The 21,260-nt window shown below is 39.1% G+C and overlaps 2 protein-coding genes across 13 annotated transcripts in view; both read right to left on the reverse strand.

Annotated features, from left to right (window-relative positions):
• Positions 1 to 3,198: 3,198 nt before the first annotated feature.
• rap2c (RAP2C, member of RAS oncogene family) lies at positions 3,199 to 7,222 on the reverse strand. Its single transcript, XM_051420488.1, has 3 exons — positions 6,258 to 7,222; positions 5,072 to 5,358; positions 3,199 to 4,473 (listed from the first exon to the last, which is right to left on the reverse strand). Exons 1-2 carry the CDS (start codon positions 6,528 to 6,530, stop codon positions 5,080 to 5,082), a joined length of 552 nt encoding a protein of 183 aa, XP_051276448.1. The 5' UTR covers positions 6,531 to 7,222; the 3' UTR covers positions 3,199 to 4,473; positions 5,072 to 5,079.
• A 979-nt stretch (positions 7,223 to 8,201) lies between these two features.
• Positions 8,202 to 21,260, reverse strand: part of mbnl3 (muscleblind-like splicing regulator 3) — a 33,751-nt gene continuing 20,692 nt past the window's right edge. For 4 of the 12 annotated variants that reach the window (XM_051421132.1, XM_051421131.1, XM_051421133.1 and 1 more), the window contains 2 exons: positions 20,801 to 20,854; positions 8,202 to 15,560 (listed from right to left, as the gene is read on the reverse strand). In XM_051421132.1, coding sequence (XP_051277092.1) covers positions 15,418 to 15,560; positions 20,801 to 20,854 — 197 coding nt within the window. In that variant the 3' untranslated portion in view covers positions 8,202 to 15,417. The other 8 variants (XM_051421134.1, XM_051421139.1, XR_007887335.1 and 5 more) reach the window with 8 other exon arrangements.

Here is a 21,260-nt window from a genome sequence, read left to right on the forward strand (position 1 = left end):
CGCTGACGTCACCGCGCCGACTCTGACACACGTGCTGCCACCTAGAGGTCTGGAGCTGCCACTGTGTCTGAAAACAGGCTATCTGTTTAAATTCATTTTTTAATCCCTTTGAGCTTAATGCACAGCAGCAAAAATGCTAAGATCCTTTAATTTAAAGGTCCAGTGTGTAACATTTAGGAGGATTTGTTACCCTATCTGGTAAAGGACACGATTGTAGGGGAACATAACAGCATGTCACTGCAAACAGTGGCATACTGCAAACTGCAGCTGAGGGATAAAGTGGCAAACACACCTCAATGTCATGAGAAGGAAGTTTCTGATGTTCAGCCACTATATGAAGAATCTGTGGAGCTTTGACCTGAAGAGGAAGAGGCTCCCACTGTGGTGGAAGTTAAACTATGATGATCTGCGAGCTCTGACTGAGCTGACGGCGACTGAATATATTCACAGATCCATGATTCAGTCCATTACAAACCTGTTTCTCACAGTTTCCTGGGGCAGTGTGTCCCTCAAGATGTGCCATATGACGTCCAGAGTCGCTGGTTTCGCCCCCGGGCCACAGGACCTGCCCTCTAGCCTGGTCCCTTGAGTGACAGTGTCTCTGCTTTGTCTTTTTCAAAGGGTTGCTGTCCGTTCAATTGAAGACAAGCACGCATACAAAATACAGCATATAAATCTGGGCAGCGTGTGATGTGAAGACTTCCTGTACCTGGGACATGCAGGTGAACACCAGCAGACCTGCTGACGGAGCTCCTCAGAGGAATCAGGGCATTAAAGTTTGTACTTGACACTGACAGCTGGGCTCCGGGAGCACATTATCACTGCTGGGAATGTTTTGACTTCAGACGCCCTCGGTGATGAGCTGCCTCACATGAACCCAGTGAGGAGTCCAGGAGACTTCTTTAGATGTCCAGGCTGCATAAACTATAACTCTTTCAGCCTTTCAGTGACAACATTTACAGCTGTAGACATTTGATTTTACTTTATACTGATACTCACTGACCTATTTTAGAGGTAAATATTGATCTTAAACAATCCATGAGCTGAATTTAACTGCTGTAAAATCAATGGAGCAACAGTCAATGACCGTTCTCTTCCTTAAAGTGGCTCAAGTTATAGTTTATCCCACCTGCAATAAACACTCTAAATTTAAATACTAAAGCCTTTTAGCTATTTATCTTTTCCTTCTTCGTATTGTTGCAGTTTGCTTTTATCACATGACCCTTGTACACTGTGTTGTGTGTAGCACCAGAGCAGCACCTTTAAAGTCTGTAGTTGTCTTATTGCTTTATGGTGTTTATCATTTTTTGCTGCCTCGCTGCTATTGTCCTCAAACATATCTGAACTCAACAGTAGTTTCTGGTTACTTTTCAGACGAAGCTTAAATATACAAAACCTACAATGAGCTCACAAAATGCAATCAGTTAACTAAACAGGGTAAGTTATAAAAAGCTCCAGTTAAACCAGTTGCAACATAAAACTCATCTCATTTAATCTAATTACTAATCATTAATTAATCAGGTAATTGAACACTCTTACTTTACTTTGAATACATTTTACAACACCTCTGATGACACTGATACTAAAATATTGAGTGCAGGATCTTTATGTTAAACACATTCAACTTTTTAACCTGAAAATAACTAAAACCAAGTGTCGTGGAAATAGTTGTGGAGCAGTTTCATTAATTTAATACATGAGTTTAATTAATCAATCCATAAATAAATACACTAAATGATTTATATACTAACCATATAGTCATTGTGAGCACAGACTAACTTCCTTAGTGGTTATAATGTTTTTGTACAAGGTGAGTGTGTTTCACTGCTGCTTGCTGGTTGCTGCTGCACACTGCTGCACACTGCAGGCAGCTGATAGCCTGGTGGTCTGCGGTGGTCTTTGTTTGAAGACACCTTCATCTCTCTTGTGGTGTGGACAGAGATAAACCCAGCAGGAACCAGAATAAGACACCCAAAATGAGCTTGGAGGAGCTGTAGTGATACTGCTGATTCAGAGACGTCAACACCCACCCCGCCCCCTCCTCACAGAGCGACTGCTGCCAGCTCGGTGAAAGATGCACAGGCTCGGCGAGCACCCAGCAGCTCCACCTGACAACCGCAGAGCGAGAGGAAGAAGAGCCAGCTTTGTGCTCTGTGGGATGTGAAAACTACAGCAGTACCATTTGTGAGAAATGCAAGAAGAAAAAAAAAAACTTGCAGAAGCACACACCAACTCAACTGCACTGTGCCAGTCTGGTGCATGAGAGAAAACACACAAACACACACGGAAAGTGTAGCCTGTTTCTGAGAGCTGGTATTTTTAGATTATGTAGCTTCTGAAAAACTTTAACCCATTGTGTTGTTTGTCAGATATGACCAGAAACAACACGTTAATATGTAATAGGTTGCAGGTTGCAGTGTTCTACATATACCAGAGTCACTGTAATATATGTATAACATATATATTTCAGTCTGTAAGAGTCAAACTCAAAATTATATATTTTTTTTGTTATTTCTCTGCCTGCTCCTGAGGGAAATATCTGTTAAATACTTCAGTATGCTCACCAGCTAATCATTAACTGTCTGCTGTTTGGTGCTGAGAAGGTAGTGTACGCTGGGTTTTAGAGCTTTTTCACAGAAAATAGTGACAAGAGTGAAACAATACAAATTGGCTTCCTTTATATAAATTAAAGAATGACTTTCAATGTCTGTGTTTCTATAGAGCACTCGTTGTCAAACTATGATACCTGAGCTGCCTCTAGTGGTATGCGGAGAAATCTCTGAAATAGTTCTTTTAAAGATGAAATAAATACATATAAAAAACAAATACTATCAAAATAATAGGGTCAGCCTACGCTACTGTTTTTTAATGTTGCTCATAATGGTGGTATTTGGAGTATATTTTTTGAGGTGGTACACGGTGTAAGAAGTTTAAGAAACACTGCTATAGAAGATTGGTTTCTGAGTGTGGTGAAGCACGGCACATGACTAGTGGCAAAAATGTGCCGTGAAAACTGAACTTGGCTGATTATGTTACCAGTTAGTAAAAAGATCAAGGTCAGAAAACTAGCTTTGGTCACACAGAACTGGCTCTGCATCAATCAAAAGATAATACTGTAACTAAAAGGCCAGCATTTTTATTACCAAAAGATGACAGCTGTTTATCTTTGAAGGAAATAAAAGAGACATGAGACCAGGGTGCAACAGAAATTATTTAAGGCTCTGTTAAATCCTCAGCTTCAAAAAACAAAAACCCAAAAGAACAATGTACCATATATCCTGAAAAGTCACAAAAAGCAAAAACTAGTATAAAATTAAATGTTTAAAACTGGCTACCCATGTCATTAGTTTTTAATAAATAGGTTACTATAAGAAAAAGAAAAATACAAAGTTAAATCTGATTAACTGTGCCAGAACTTTTATCAAACCACAATGCAGCGAGTTATTTGATGACAAGAAATCAGCGTCTCCTGAATTTAAAGCGACACACGTCATGTAGTCAAACACAAATATGCACTGTGAGCTTCCTTTGGTCGTTCCAAAATCATTCTCCCACAGAGACTCCTCGAGGAAACTCAAAATGGAAGACCTGCGTCCATGTGATTCATGCCTTGTAAAGACTGACAGAATTCCGGCTAAAAACAGTAAAATGGCTCTTTCTTATCACTTCAAGTTGATTTAGTAGAACATTTTCAATTTTGAGCATGCATGTTTTCAGATGAGTTTAGCTGCTTCAGGCTACTGCGATGATAAAAAGCTGAATACTTGAACCACGGGGCGGTGGTGGTGTGGACTGGCGGATAAGGTGACCGTCCCTTGATGAAAACGGTGCCGGTTTAATCCACAAAGTCACACATCCTGTCTAAGTTTCCTGAAGCTAAAAAAAGTCAAACTGTAGCACACACTCTGCGGTTTGTGTCACTTAGAAGAACTATTTTAGACAAGATTTTCAAAATAAAGCGAGCAGTATACCTGGGCAGCCAACTGGTTGAAGTATGCATGCTTAAAAGTCAAAATGTTTCAATAATATGAAATACTTTGTCAAATTCCAAACTTTAGACATAATACAAGTAATAATAAAGTATATAATAGTGATTAAAGCAGCTTTAAAAAGAAGCTGCAACTTCACAAACACTCCTGCTTATTATTTCAGAGATACTTCCGACTAAAAGGGGAAAAAATAAAAGACTGAAATTCACAGATGGCCGTTTTCGCTCATTACAAGTCTGTCTGTTGACTCCGTCCCGGGTCATTGCAAAGGCCGTAAAGGTTGCAGCAGAAACGTCTTTGAACAGTTATGATATCAAAAATAGGGCCGACGTCTTTCCTGTCAGATGCTCTGTGACAGACAGTCAGAAACCACCTTGAACAGAAAGTTGTTACCAGTAGTGATACGTTTTTGTCAGTAGGATCAAAAGTCGTGTTGTCCCCTGGTTCATCAAAATCCTTGTGGTGATCCAGACAAATGATGTATCTTTTTTTTTTTTTTTTAAAGAAAGAGAAAGAAAAGACAAAACAGGTTATTAATACAACAAGTTTAAATGGCTAAAAGTAGCATCCTCAGTGTGAGCAGTGACTAACACAGGCAACATCTGCCACAGAATCTAAAGTGAACTTCCTGTTTTGGAACATAATTTCTTTTTCAGGATGTCACATCCTCTTTCTTCACTCACAGGACTGTCTGCTTCGTTACTAGCTACTCTTTGGGGTCTTTTCCCCTCCCGGCCCCCGAGCTGCTCATACAGTTGTGTTCTTCATGCCACATACTTTCTGCGATCTTATGATAACAAGCTAAACCAACGGTTTGTGCGGAGCAGCACCACCCACTCGTCTTTCTCACTTCCAACAAACCTCTCCTCTCCCTTACACTGCACTGAAACGCCACACAGTCATCCATGTGTCACATTTCTCCTCAGCTTGTGAACCATTTTTACACAGGCACTGCAGGGACATTTTATCACATTTTGTAAAATTAGTGAGCGGCCAACTGTGCTGTGCTCGTGAGGTCTCTGGCACAGCCCGAGTATGAATGCAACCATGCAAAAGGAAGATAGGAATGGCAGAGCTCGTACCTCTTTCCTCACTGTACCACACAGGCTGTGCAGCACTGTTCCTGCTTCTCTGGCAGTGTGGAATAATTCATCTGTCGGACGATCTCTGCAAACAGCTCGTCCACCATAGTCTTGCTCTTGGCAGAAGTTTCAATAAAAGGGCAGCCCCACTCTTGAGCCAGAGCTCGTCCATCCGACCCCGGAACCTCGCGCTCAGATTCCAGGTCGACTTTGTTCCCGACCAGGATCAACGGCACCTTCTCGAAGCGCTTCACTCGCACTATTTGGTCTCGCATTGGTCTGATGTCCTGAAGATGAAGAGGGAGAGGATCTTAGTGTGTGGTTTGCCAATAATCAGTATGCTAATATTTCCATACTACAAACTTTATCGTAGTAGATTGTCAATGCAGAGCAGTTTGATAAAGTTATAAACAATCAGTATGCTTACTTGTATTAAGTTTGTAGAGCGCTATTGATGACAGAATATAAAAACTAAATGCAGACGTACAACAATAAAAAGTTTTAATAAACAAGTATGGTGGTCAAACAGCTGATTTTAGTTTACAAATAAAGAATCATTTTCCTTTTCCTTTATAAACTTTAAGTGGCAATGACACTACAAAGTCCCTGTTTCATTTTTGGTATTGCATCATTTCCTGTTAGTAGAAAACATTCAAGCACTTTCAACTTTTTTTTTTTTAAATGTATACCAACAGTAAACAATTACAATACAATACATTACATTATTATATATATAATTATATGTAGTATGGAAATTAGGATTACAGCATATATTGTGATACACTGTCTTGCATCATAAGTAATGCTGCCTTTATTAAACCTGTAGATTATGGTAATTTTCTAGTTTCAACTTTAATTTGCTGTTAATTTAAGTTTTCTATTACATAGTTTGGTCAGATTGAAAAGTTTTGGTAAAGATGAGTCAAAGATGTGTCCGATAGTTCAGGCTGTTATCTTCCTATTTTAGAGGCACTGTTTTCCTCTACTGTCACAAACACAGTGCAGCGTGGACTCAATGATTGTTTAACAATCCAGTTCCCACAGAACAATTCAACACCAAGCTCACTACAGCAGCACTGACTTTAATGTCGCAGGGCTCTGGAGAAAGCAGCACACACTACATGAACCACAGCTCAAAAACCAACACATTCAAACGCCCTGATTAAGTAAAGGTGTGTTCAGGTACCTGGAACGACTGCTGGTTGACCAGGCTGTAGACCAGGATGAACCCCTGTCCGTTCTTTATGTACAGGTCTCTCATGGAGGCGAACTGCTCCGTCCCCGCTGTGTCGAGGATCTCCAGCACAGAGGGCGACGAGTCCACCTCGATCTCCTTTCGGTAGAAGTCCTCGATGGTGGGGTCGTATTTCTCGATGAAGGTGCCGGTGACAAACTGGACGGTCAGCGCGGACTTGCCGACGCCGCCGCTGCCCAGTACGACCACTTTATATTCTTTCATTGGGGCTGTCGAGGCAGGCTAACGTAGCAGCTAAACACTTAGCTACACAGCTATACTCGCTCCACACACATTCATCGGGCCTTTTTTTTTTTTTAAAGAGCTAAACAAGCGAAGTGACAAACGTAAGGCGATATAAAATAACTCCTATTCATTCACACGAACCCGAGCGCTCATGCTCGTTGTTTTTCGTGCGTTGCCTAGCGTTAGCTAAAGTTGACGTTCACGTTAACTCCGGTGTTAGCTAGCGTTGAAGCTAACGTTAGCTCGCGTCTGGCTGAATTCACGCCGTCCCATCCTCTCGAGCCTTTTCACGTCCCACCTGACAGACCGGGACCGGGACCGGGACCGGGACCGGGACCGTGGACCGCGTACAGACCTGCTGTCCAGCTACAGACAGCAAGTCAGAGTAATACACATTACACTTCCCCTGCAGACAGCATGCCAGTTCACACACACACACACACACACACACACACACACACACACACACACACACACCGGTGTCGCAAAACGCAGCGTTGATTCTGTCCGTCTGGGTCCGGGCCTGGTTCTGGTTCTGGTTCTGGTTCTGGTTCCGTGCTGTCGATGGACAACCCGCGGGTCCACTGGCTGCAGTTTGATACAGAAAGAAAAGCTTTTTCCACCAACTGATTTCCTGAAGCTAACAGCCTCGTTTCCGCCAACGACAACAAGACTTCCGGTGGGTCTGTTTTCAGAATAAAAGCCTTTTCTCTACAGAAAGGATCTCTAAATGCCGGAGACGCTGCACAAGTGCTGTAAACAGTTTAATTTGACCCCATGCAAAAGTTAATCTCATGATAGTCCGTATTTGGATATGTTAATTAGCTACTTCAGAATATCAGGAACTGTAAAACTTTTAATTTCAAATGTATGTATTTTACCATTTACTGGTCAGATGTTTTGATCGACTTCATGCAATAAAATACAACTGTTGTTGTAACTGCAATGTTCCTGCTTGGATTACACGGATACAATCCTTTCTCTCTCTCTCTCTATGTTCCCTGTTTGTATCTTTACTGTCACCAATAAACAAAGGCAGAGTACTAATCTTAAAAAAATATGTAAAATGTATTATTATAATATATTATGATAAGTGGTAAATGTATTTCTCTATTTTGCTTAATGATAATAATTAGTGATTCTGCCTTTACCTCATTTATGAAAGTTTAAATCATCTCATTTCGGTGACCAGATGTGTCACAGGAAGTGATATAATTTACCTCTCCATTGTAGCCATTCTCAAACATGAGCTGAAATCATATTTTTGCTGTCCCCAGCAGATTACCTTCTCTCACCTTGTTACAGTGATGAAGACACGTACTCCAGGGTACACCGTGACATTGAGTGTGGTTACAGATGCAACAGACATGAAACTTTGAAACTGCAATCAGTGATTTTCAACATGTTATTAAGTTACTCTACAAAATGTATTAAATATATATTTTATGTTTTTGTTTCGTTTTGTTTTCTTTGAGGATGTAAAAAAGTACTTTTAAAATGAAAAAACAGTTGTTTGATTTAGTCTCATACATAATCATCATACCAAAATCTCTCCTTTTACAAGTCATGCGCAGGTAAAAAACCTCACAGTTCAGGAAATAAAATATTGTTTTAAAGTGATAACGGACAACAAAACACACCACAAGAGGATCACAATTATGAGTTTTATTAAAGGTCAAACAGAAATCGCAGAACTCATCATAGGCACAGTAACTTACTTTTAATAGCTATACACGGCAAAATAAATTGGCATGTAGCACAGCAGCACATACAAGCACCACAAGCAGAAAACAGAGTGAAACGATAGATGACTAAGAAACAGCAGTCACTTTCAAGTCTGTCCTAGAGTGTCAGAGAGAGTTTTTCATATGGCTTAGTCCTGAACAGTCTTTGGCCCTCATCATCTTCCACAGGTTATCATTCAGTCAGTCATTGTACCCAATTTAATAATGAGTCACCAATGAAGGATTTTAAATAAAGGGATAAGTTTTACACACACTCAATACATGTGCTATTTTATGTCAATCTAAATGTAGAACATAAACAGGAAAACTACACCTTGCATGATAAAGGCACAATTACAACAGAAATGTTTTAAAAATAATGGTAACAATGAATCAATTTCAAAACAAAATCACAATCTTATTCACTTGTTGGTGACTGGAAACCCGCAGTATGTTAAGTCCACCCCACATGTACTTTTCACCACATGTGGAGTCAGAGGGCTGTGAACCGATTCACCAGAATGACTCAGTCAATCCACCACTAGGACAAGTGCCATGGCAACAAAATCGCTGGCTTTAATAGCAATTGAAGAGCATCACATGTCCAAATCTGAAGGAACAGCGTTGCGTACGGATGTTGCTGCTGCTGCAAGAATAACATCGGAAAACCAGGTTGTTTGCAATTTGGACTAAAATCCTGAGGAGAATTCAGATTTATTGTTGTTTTGGATAATGACAACAGAGAGGCAAAGAATAACTCATTTTACAAAATGACAAAATGAAGGTGAATTTAAAACCCTGTGAACACATCTCACGTCCATGTCCTTCTATAGTCTGATTTGTATATCTGCTCCTCCTTTTGCCTTTCAGCCTGCAGGTGGAGCTACTCTGTGCTTTATTTTGGTGCATTACTGGAGAGAAGACTGCACCTGCACTTGTGTATTCATGATGAACATTACAGGTTAGTACTGGCTTATTACATTTGTTCCAGACTGACTATTTCTTCTAATCCACCTCTCTTGTTTGATATCATATCACTGAACCGAAAATGTCCCACTAAATAAACAGAAAAAAGCTTTTTTAAAGCAAACCATTTATGGTTTACAGCTAGGCAATGTCATGCTTGGCAAAGAACAGGGCTCTAGCAAACAAACAAAAGACAGATCCCTCAAAGCAATCTTTTTATACAGTAATAAAATTATAGACATACTTATATCATTAACAATACATTGATTTGATTTTTTAATCAACTCTTTTATCTATATTTATTCAAAATAAATTTTGAGTATTTTGACATAGTTATGTACATAAGTGCAAACAAGGTGAACATCACACATTCGTATACACCTCAGCAAGGATCGACATCACCCAGCACAGCTGGGCAGGAAGAGGCCTCTGGACCACCTTCTTGGCCAAAACTGAAACAGAACTCACTAATGAAAGCTCACCTCTACGTACAGAGGAAACTGAGCGAGGGCCGTCCAGTCTGCAAGAGGTGAGCAGTGAGGATTACTGACTAGTTTGATTTTACAGAAAAAGATGAAGATCTTTCAATTAGTCCAAAAGCCTCTTTACCTCCCTGACAGATAGGTGTTAGCTTTTAAAAGCCAAAGTCCATTCTTATTTCTCAAAAACACCATGTACAAGAACAAAAAACAAACAATTAAGGTCAAATAAACAAAACAAAATAAACACCTGATCTCCCCTAAGGACCTTTGGATATTACAAGGTTTTATGTTTTCCATACAAAATATTTAATCACGTCGCAATAACAAGACAAACTAAGACATTCCCTTTTTGAATAAGTTAGTGTTGTATGTTATTTCAATGAATGTGAAAAAATTCACAATTAGGATAATAGAAAGGTAGCCATGTTGTCATTTTGTTGCCACAGCAACAGCAACTATTACCATTAACAATGACTCCATCATTGTATACAAATGATTTTCATATATATTTTTTCTTGTTGGTCTACACAAACTATTAACTATGTATAAATGAGTTTTTTTATTTTCATGCTGTGTTTTTTTTTTTAATGTCAGATTAAAAAAAAAAAAGCTTAACTTACCATTAATACATGTCACTTTCATACACAGCTATCACATCTTTATACAGTGATCGAGAAATAAGGCCCTTTGTTTGCGCCCCGGACAACAGAAGTATGCTCAGGACTGAATTAACTGTCCACATGCTAAAGGATCTGGTCACTGCTCACAATGATCAGAGCATTTTGCATATTCCAGAGAAAATGATTCCTGACTGTATGGGAAAAATACAATGAGGCCTAAAGGAAATCAAGTGCAAGAGAACGAGAAAGGGAAAGAGGTAAGACCTAATTTTTCTCGCACCACACCACAAATCCCCTAACTAACATGCTCTTGTGCATCAATACACGGTGTACATTGAAATGTACTTAAAAATTCAAATGCCCTCAAGAGGCACAATTTATTAATCAAGTATTCTGTTTTTTTTCCCAGCTGGACAACAGTTAGTGAAGGCATAATGATGTAAAGGGGGGAGGAGACGAAGGCTAGAGAGAGGGGTTTTTTTCTTGGCTGGACAAAGCTAGTCTTTCAAAGCTGTAAGATTTAGACAAACTCATTTGTCTGGACATTCTAATCATCAATTTCATCGAGTAGGAGAGGAACATTTCTGTTCAAATTCTTCAAAGAAAATGTAGCTGCTCAACACACTCAAAAGGTAAAGGAGAAGTACGTGTCTATACCAAAAAGTAAATTTCTTTACAGATGTATTATAAATGGCATATAATGGGTTATGTACTATTTAATCCACCATGTAGTGTAAAAATTTATATACTTCAACATTTTTGGAAACAATTATTTTGAGGGTTAGATAGAAGACTGATCACTCTCATGTCTGTACGGTAAATATGACGCTTGAGCCAGGAGACAGTTATCTTAGCTTAACATAAAGACTGGAAACAAACTGATGTAAGAGATCCGTATCTATATATGTATATAAGATTCTTTGGTTAATGTTATGTGTTTATAAAAATTACTTATTATTGGCCGATAAATTAATAAATTAGGCTGATAAACACCCAGAATCTCTACTGAAGGTTGCCTGGCAACCTCACCACGAAGATTCCAGAATGTAACTGCTCACAGTTCCAATACGGAACTCACGCTGAAGCTACAAACTGTCATTTTTACTTTTTCTGTGTTCTGATTAAACAAACAAGATACAATGTCTATTAACTAGTGAGCTTAGGAAGTGTTGATTAGTGTTTTAGACAATTCCAGGGTAGCTGTTTCCCTGTTTTCAGTCTTTGTGCTAAGCTAATTGGTTGCTGGTTCGAGCTTCAAATCACACACTCACACACCACAAAAACATAAGAGCAGTATCAATCTCTCTTCTAACTGGGAAAGAAAGTGAATAAGCATACTGTTCCTTTAAGGGACACATTTATACCAATTCAACGTGAACTTAAGGTACAATTGCTACAGTTAGGGTAGCACATTGATTGGGGCACCCAGATTGTAACAGGTAAAAACACATTAATCCATCCAATCTCAGGGTAAATCCCAGGAGGTGCTGCTTCCAACTTGCCTCTATTGAACACAGTTTGCAGTGTTAATGGTTGGAAGCCGATTACATCCATGTTGCAGCACTAGCATCTCCTACTGGATGGCCTGTCTACACTGTTACGTCTGTATACAGCCTCCCCAGACCAAGACATTGGAGTTAAAGATAGATTAGTTTGATATTTTTAAACGTAGACCCTATTTTCCCTTTGTTTCTGTGTCCAAGTGACTAATAGGGACAACAATTTTTGGAATTGGTCCAGTATGGAGTGAGGCGGCTGCAACGTTATCCTTATGGGAAATTGGGCACCATTAATGTACAACCACTAAACGTGCTTGTATTTGCCACTGATAGGCTCCGATTGTTATTATTAAACAATTAGATGTTAAAATATTCCTCTCCTGATCTCCCTCCTACGTGGAGTTATATTTTGACATATAACTCTATAGTTAATTAAGAATGTATTCAACCAAACCAGACTTGTTTTCACTGTTTGAACAATGGAAAGACAATGTGGTCTGGTCACTTTGAACAGAGTGATATAACTGCTGTTTCTGGTAAAACAAAAAGGATCTGACTCTTTCACCAAAAGGTCTATTTCTATAGGGTCCTTTCTATATTATTGTCAGACACCTATAATAATATCTGAGACTGTAAGTGGCAAAAACAAGCACTTTTAGTGGACGTACTTTGAGGGTGCTCAATTGCCCATAAGGATTACGTTGTAGCCAGTTTTGTGGCTGCAGTCCCCTCACTCCATACTAGACCAATTTCAAAAAGTGTTGTCTCCGTTAGTCACTTAGACACAAAAACATGGGAAAATAGGGTTCAGGCGGAAAGATACCAAAGTTTTTCTTTAACAGAAACAAGGACTGCAGTACAGGAGAGAACTGGCCGATCCACGTCATGTGAAAAAGGAAAGAATGCCAAAAAAAAAAGCAAAACATGCAGATTTTCTCAATATTTCCGAATGTTTATATTTACCATTGTTTGCATTTTGAGCACTTTGGGTACTTTTAAAAGAAGGGGGACAAAAACTGACTAACAAGAGATGGTACTGTAATGTACTTGTATGGTGTACATTTGTACTTCAAGAAGCACAATTCTGCTCTACCCTTTCTGAGAGTGAAAGACATTTCTAAAAGTAGTCACACCACCCATTGACATTAAATATAAATCTATATAACAATACACATACTTTAATATGTCTTAACACAGCATCAGCATGGTACCTATGTGACCTCAGAAATAGTCTATATATAGTGAATCATTACATTTCAACATGCCAGTCTTTTAGAGGGGCATGTGTTGAGTTTTTGCATTAGATACATTCACGACACAATAACATTATTTAAAATGAATAATGCTCAGTGGGAGATGCCATAATATCTGCAGCATTTACAACTAACCAAATGTGTGATTCATTTTCTCTTTCAACACACTTATGTATGCACACAACTCACTGATTTATTTCTTTACATAAACGATCAGACAGCACAGCTGTCTCAGAGAAGAAACTACAGATGTGATTTACTATTATAATAATGTACCAAATAACACATCTATCTTTGAGCACTGGTCTGTTCTTACAGTGTATTGACAGTGGTGGTTTGAGGAGACTTGAAAGAGGCACATTTGAATTTGGATAAAAGTGATTTCAGTCCAGTTTCCAAAGCTGTTATGTTCAATTTTATACGCCTACAGAGAGGTTCCTTACAGACATTTGGACATCCAACTGGTTTATAATTTTTTTTTTTTCCATCAGACATCAAACGAGTGATTTATTCCCCCATCTCCTGGCTTTACCATAACTCAGTTCTGGTTATAACAACTGTGGCTGCCATATTCAGACTCTGGCTTTTGACAAAAAGGGCACATCAGTAGAAAAAACGACACATTATAAAGTCAGACAGGACATTTTCAAGTTCTAAGCTTTCTCCCTGAAGAGCCATAAAACATAAAAATCTTGTGCCACTTATTCAATCGGCTTTTGGATTATTAAAGGAGACAATTACAGAAAGAAACTGCCTTTCTAAAATACATCTCTGCGTTTGAGAGGGAGATACTTATTTGGAGGAATTATTCATGTATTGCATTAAATGGGGCATCTCCTTGCATATACCACCACTTGGCACACAGACTTTAGGCACAACATCAGAAAACAAATCCTGCTTCCAGCTTGTGCAGTAACTCTGACATCAGGTGTAAAAGTTTGAGAGATGCCAATTATAAAAGTCTGTAATCTTAGATCTGACCCTCAGACATATTGTTTTGTGGCAGGGTTGTAATAAGAAATCAACATGAGTCCGCCTGTAGATTGTCATTCTTTTACACCATGTTTGGATATCAAATCATGGAGGAAACAGGACAAACAAAAATCTTCCTTTTCAATCATTAGACAATCACCCTTCACAACCACGAAACAATCACTGATCAGACATCATGGCTAAAGATACCTCATCACTCAGATTCAACAGTTTTAATAATTTCAGCTGTCTGGTTTATGACTGGTAGAGTTTTACAGAGACAGGCCTTCACATAGAGAACAATGACCTCACCTGCTTTAAGGCAGTTTGTTTCTTAAATCAAGAAATTGAGAGCCACATTCTTAAAAATCTATCAGCTCAGCCCCTTTAGTGTAGAAGTGACTGTATCCTAATTGTATGTCACTCTGTAGATTTGTATCTTTTAAGGTTGTTGCATTACATGAAAATTATCCAGTCAGTATCAGAAACTGACTATGAAACCGGGGACAAAAACTGATTCAATCATACTGAACATTTACGAAACAATATAAATTTAAAGTTGCAATCACTGTAATTACTAGATTTTTTTTTTTTTTACAATAATAGGCTAATACACAGTATTTTTGTAACAACAGATATTGCCTTTGATCGCAAACAAGAAAATCTTTCAACGTATGCTATTAAGTGTTTTGAATTCTTTTGGGAAACGTAGTCTCCTCTGCAGCTGAGCAGATAAATCAAAGGCACAAACAAATTAACAACAACTCATTGACGTTTCATCAGGCAAGATGAGACCATGAGAACAAACTGAATGGTAGACGTAGAACAACACAAATGTTACATTTTTAGCCATCTTGAAACGTAAACATGACAAGATATGAAACACTCTTTCATTTTGACAACATGTACTGCTTGTAGACCAGCAGCGGGTCTGAATTTCCAGAATTTGCTTTTCAGAGTTTCTGACTTTGGAACAGTCAAATGTGTTGGATCGCCTCATGTGATGGCTCCAACCCATAAAGGGCATGTAGTCTTAAATGTGTGTGTATGCGTGTGTGTGGTTGTGTGTGTGTGTGTGTGCACTTTTAAGGTGTTGGCATGTATGGCTGTAAGAATGAGGGAGCTCTATTGCTCAGCCTGATCAAGTCAGTATGCATCAGGATGGCTGCTTTAAAGCAACAGTAATACGTCCAGGCTTGTATTGCGTGAACCATCGCAGCTTTCCTACTTTCATTCTATCTTATTAAGAAGTTTCACATTGCCACTCAGTCAGTGTGCACTGTAGGTGAGGCACATGTTTGCTGCATTCAGAAAGTTGACCGCCCTTGTAGTGCGCAGGCTTCAGGGACTTTAACTGGGGTTTCGGGAAAGGCTTACTGAGTTTAGCGCCACTGGAGCCGCCACCAGCAGTTTGGGGACTGGACAGAAATGGGTTTCCATGGGAACGCACTGAAGCTCCACTGGATCAGGAGTCAGAAGCTCAGAGGGGTCTACTGGAAGAGAGAAAGGGAGGGGTGAGAGGAGGAACAGTGAATTCCCAATGATACAAAGATCTTCAAAATAGTAACCTGCAGTAGAGGACTCTGCAAAATATTTATAATAAAGACATTTTTTTCTTAGAATAAAAGTCAAATAACTACCACTTTGCAAGCTGCAACGTATTCTGAATAACTATCATGGAAAATAGCTGCCAGCAGCCATTATATTACCAGAGCTGTACAAGATTTGACAGTTAAAAAAAAAGCTGACAAATTATGTGGAATAAGATTTTCCTTCTAAATTTCCTTCTTTAGTCCAGGTAAATAAATAAAAAACACTCACGCCATAATAGGACAGTGAAACTCTCCATTTCATTGCAAAACCATGTTGCAATGAAATTTGATCGGTGGTTCCTTAAACTCCTTAAAGTAAATACAAATTATAGAAACTAAGTATTTTTTCCTATATAGCTCAGCCAGAGGCCCAATCTATGTGATAGAAGGCAAATAAAGACTGTATGTGAAGGGGAAATCCGTAAAAAGAAGACGAAAAGCATTTAAGGGAGGGAAGGTTGTCGATACCAGACCACAAACTGTATGTCCATAGACGAAGAAGACTGTGACAGACGGTGGTTCTACACCAAACTACAACTTTTAGATGAAAACAGTTACCTATTTTGAGATTCCTCTCAGAATAAATTCTGTTTTCATTTGCTCACATCACAACAGACTGAAAAGTGAAGACGGATGAAATGCGAACATAATACATCTGACACTACAGGCAGGTGTTTCTTTAACCTGATGAAAGAAGACTATGAACAGGACTCAGAACCTCTTGAGCTAAAATAAAAGAGAACTGAAATGAAAGAGCAAACCTGATTCGAGGCGGCAGATTCAGCGAAAGGAACATTGGTGACTGGGGTCGAAGCCGACGAAACAGTGGAGGTGGTGGCACCGTGCATCATGGGAACTTTTATTCGGGCGAGTCAGACGAAAGACAGAGGACGAGGATGTGGGCGGGGAGGAGGGGGGACAGGAATGATATGGTTACCATGGCAAAATGTGTAGGATCAAAAGTCATGGCACAAGTCAAGTGATATTGCCAGGATGAATTTGAACAAGTATCAAGACACATGCAAACGAAATGAGAGATAAAGAAAAATCACATATTTAATCAGCCAACCGGTTACAACATAAAAGAAAATAAACTGTTTCACCAACAAATGGTAGTTAAACAAACAAGGCAATACACAGTCATACAATCTAATCAGACTGGAGTATCTGATAATTGTATTCAAATGGACAGGGCATGTGTATGGAGGGAGCATATGATCCATTAGAGAAAAAAACCCCAAGACGTTTTCAATAATGTCACAGCTATAATGTGTCGTTTATCTCTTCTTCAGAAACAGTCCTGTAAGTTGACTTACAAAATTGTATCTGAACTCTACAGATACAATTTTACTTATTTTCAGTGATAATTTTGTGATTATTTCAGATTTAGTAACTGACCAGCTTTGCAAGATAAACATCTCACTTTCACTTTAAATTCAACTGATAAATGTATGATGATGATATTTAAATGCACATTAATCGCAATATAAAATATCTGTACAATTATACATTTGTGTGATGTGCTTTTTCTCACCATCAACGTTTATTACTATCCAAAACAGGTTAGCAAAGGAGGTCACAAGGATAACATCTCATTTTAGGACAAATAAACTGTCAGTTTACTACTCATTAACTATTATTAACTGTCATTAACTACTATTGACGGTTGTATACTGTATGTCTTCATCAAGTCTGAGAAAATAACACCTGATGATGTCTGCAGTGGTTATCTTGGTTTACACACTACAGGTATATATTTATCAAAGCCCCTCTTGGTTCACCCATATGGACGTTTTCACTTAGATAGATAGATAGATAGATAGATAGATAGATAGATAGATAGATAGATATACTTTATTGATCCCAAGCTGGGAAATTGCAGAAAATATGCTGTCTTCTCCGGACGGCATACAATCGCGCTTAATGTAAATCTTGTCTCTTATGTCTTCTGCTGAATTCTGATATGTGCGTTTAACAGGGGAGGGAGGGTCTAATGAAATGATGCCTTGGGAAATGATCGGAAAAAAGTAGCATCTAGTGTTTCTGGACCTCTGCTGCTTTGATTTTGACCACATTTATTTCAATCGATCTCTTGTGAGTCACTCGACATTACGGAAATGCAATACTAAACTACTGGAGAACTGCTTCAGGGCACAGTCACACATACGCTACTGCAGGCGAGTGACCTTTGCCTACCTTGAAATGTGGGCAGTGAAGGATGTGCTGCACGCAGAAATCAGTTTTCTGGTTCGTAGTCGGTTTTAGAGGTCTACCACAGGCTGTGCTGATCAAAGCTAACCAGATTTGAACTCCACATGAAGCAAAGATGTTTTTCCACTGGAAGAGAAGGTTTAATTATCTTCTTCACTCACATAGAATGAACGGGGGGAACTGTTGATTTTGCGAATATGTGACTGTGCCCTTAAGCTTTAAAATTCCAAACTCGCCCAAATAAAACAAAAATCTGAAAGCTTGACTACAATCGCAGCAGCTGCAAATATTCCTTTTTCCTGCCAGCAGCATAACACATCTTGTAACTTATTTCATTGTGATTTATACCAGCAACAGACACATGAAAGCATTTATTTTTATTTTTTCTGCCTCCTAAGTTTCTGCTTATACTGACAGTGTAATTATTTCCAAATGTGCTATATTACTGTCTTAATATCAGCATGAAGCAATGATAAATGTGGTATGGATGAAGAACACAAATACAAGTCAGAAAATGCGAGAAGAGAGGAGGTCACACACACACACACACACACACACACACACACACACACACACACACACACACACAACAACAAGTCTTCATGAAGCCTTTTATGACTATCATATACAAGATTTGTGACCACAATTAAGATCAGCTTTACCACAACTGACACCATATCTTCCTGTTCTCTGTGTATGTGTGTGTAGGTTCCTGATTCTGATAGATCTTAAATATGTTGTTAGTTTAGTTTCTCAAATACTGTACTACATTTACTGAATAGACTTAGTAAAATTAGTAGATTGTTCAGAAAGTAGTTGCAATTTGTGCTGATATTTTTGATCAGTTTTGTGAATATTTTTATCATACAGCTACAATACACAGTGAAACACTACTCTACACCGCAGGGTACGGCTCGACTCCACAAACTGTTTTTCCATTATGGTTATAGTGCCTGGTACATTTTTTGTACCAAAATAAGATTCCAAACGAGCTGAGCTGATACTAAAAGGTGGCATAGACACTATTGCAGACCACTGATTGGTTGCACGACACACGACATCCTGCACAAACCCTGCATTTTCAAACAGCAAAGCTACCATCAAAAGCAACCACAATTTTTTTATTCCCCTCAAAAATGGCAGCCCACAAAACCACACCACGGTCAACTGACGAAGTGCAGACGAATCAAGAACATCATCCCTTCATCTCCTCTCTTATAAGAGTAGCAGCTCCCTATTGTGTGCGTAGTTAGTGTGTGGATGTGTGAAAGAGAGAGAGGGAGAGAGGGGTGGAGCAGAGGAAAAGGTGAGCAGTGAAGGTGTCAATCTGGCAGTAAATGTACAGTGTAGGTTGCAGTTTGTCTGGCTGCAGCTTTTCAAGACCAAAGTAAAGCCCCCGTGTGTAGTTTCCTGGTTGTTTCCAAACTACGTCACTATGACGATCAGCTACTATCCAGTACTATCTACATTGGAAAACGAAGTGGAGGCACCAAAAGTAAGATTAAAGTCAAGCTGTACCTTGTAGTGGAAATACAGTTGTAGTTCAATAAAGACCTGTTTAGGGGGGCTGATAAAGGTGTGATCTGTGCAGGGATAACCTACAGGGAGTCCCCTCACTACTGAGTCCGGGCACTGGGGTTTATATAAGCAGGCAGGCAGGCTTACAGTGAGAGCATTGACTGCTGGTCTTCGTCCCGCTTCCCCGAGCTACCTGAGCGAACTGCACCTACACACACATAAGGTATGCACATGTATGCACACATGTACATGCACAAGGCATGCTCACACAGTGTTGAAATGACTTACACATTAATGTGATTGCAGACAGGCAGACATGATCAAACACAGACGTGAGATGAACAGACAGTGGGCTGAAAGCTCCAAAGTGAATGTCTATCATAAGGTCTTCAGCGAGTATTCTCCCACAGGCTGAATGTACCTCTACATTGGCACCTTTAAAGGACCATACAGTAGCAGTTCAAGCTCATTAACTGCACATCTCATGAAGTTAGATTACTGCTGACCAACTACTGTCTCTTTCTAGTACACAATGGTTAGAAATCAACCCAACCCAACTCGCAGCTTGTTAGAGAGGGGAACTGCATTGCAGTGAACATTTAGTCCTCTTTACTCTCCATCACAATAACATTAGTGTCATATAATACAATTGTGAGCAAGGAATGTTTTTAAAGCTCCTTTTCTCATGAAGAAACTATCACATCTGCAATATATATTGATATTTTAATGTTATCCATATTCTGGATCTTATTGAGCTTCAGATTCAAATCTTGAATGTCAGAGCTTCCTTTGATACATAAGAGAGAGTTTTCATTATCCATTAGGGCTGCATCTCACGATTATTCTAATTTATCTGTCAATAATTTGTTTGGTCCATAAAATGTCAGGATATTGTGAAAAATGCTGATCCCCTTTCCCAATGCCCAAGGGGATGCTTGTTTGATCCACAGCCAGAAGATATTCAGTTTACTGTCATAGAGGACTAAAGAAACCAGAAAATATTCAATTTAAAAAAAAATTATAACTCAAAACAACCTTCTCCCTCTTGCAGCATCCTCAGTTTGGTCAGGTACATTTTGTTTTGTTTCACTCTCTCTCTCTCTCTCTCTCTCTCTCTCTCTCTCTCTCATTTTTCTGTCTACTCCCTCACAAAAGAATACAATTACTAGCTAAAATACAAAATGCTAAACTAAATAAAAGCAATAACTAATACTAAACCCACCTGGAAACTAAGGATTCACTGTGATGCATATTTCTGGGGTATGAATGAAAACAAATAGCTGCCTAGATGGCATAATTTGTAGTTAACTGGCTAAAACAGGCTAACCAGTATGGCCATGTTGTCCTCCAATCAATCATTCAATAAAGCCTCCTTTACATCACCACATATATATCAGATATAGCTGACCTACCAATGGCTCCTGAGGGCAGCATGCACAGAAAAGAACCTGCCACATTATGTATAGCTACATGTGTGAAAAACAAGGAATGAAGGAGAGCAGACGAGAAGGACAGCAGGAGGAGGAAAAAAAGAAAACAAGGACAAAAAGTTGTGGTAAAGAAGGTCAAGGCAAGTCAACAGGTTCAGGTTAGTGCAGGCAACACAAGCGACATCGAGGCTGTCACAGTTAGTGCCGGCACACAAAGACACACAAACACATGTTGAACAGTGAAAGATAAGAGTGCAAAATCAAACTGCTTTCAGCTGATGAGCAGACAAGATATTGAAGCTTTGATCAGTATCAGTACATTGTAGAAGAGGTATATCTAAGCAGCAAGAAATGAAGATGAAACTTGTGTGTAATAAATGTGCATGAGTATTAAGTATACTCTCCCATCAGCACAGAGCAGGTACACTATGTGGGTGTTTTG

The sequence above is a fragment of the Dicentrarchus labrax genome, unplaced genomic scaffold (genome assembly GCF_905237075.1).
Source record: "Dicentrarchus labrax unplaced genomic scaffold, dlabrax2021, whole genome shotgun sequence".
Classification (NCBI taxonomy): Eukaryota; Metazoa; Chordata; class Actinopteri; family Moronidae; genus Dicentrarchus; species Dicentrarchus labrax.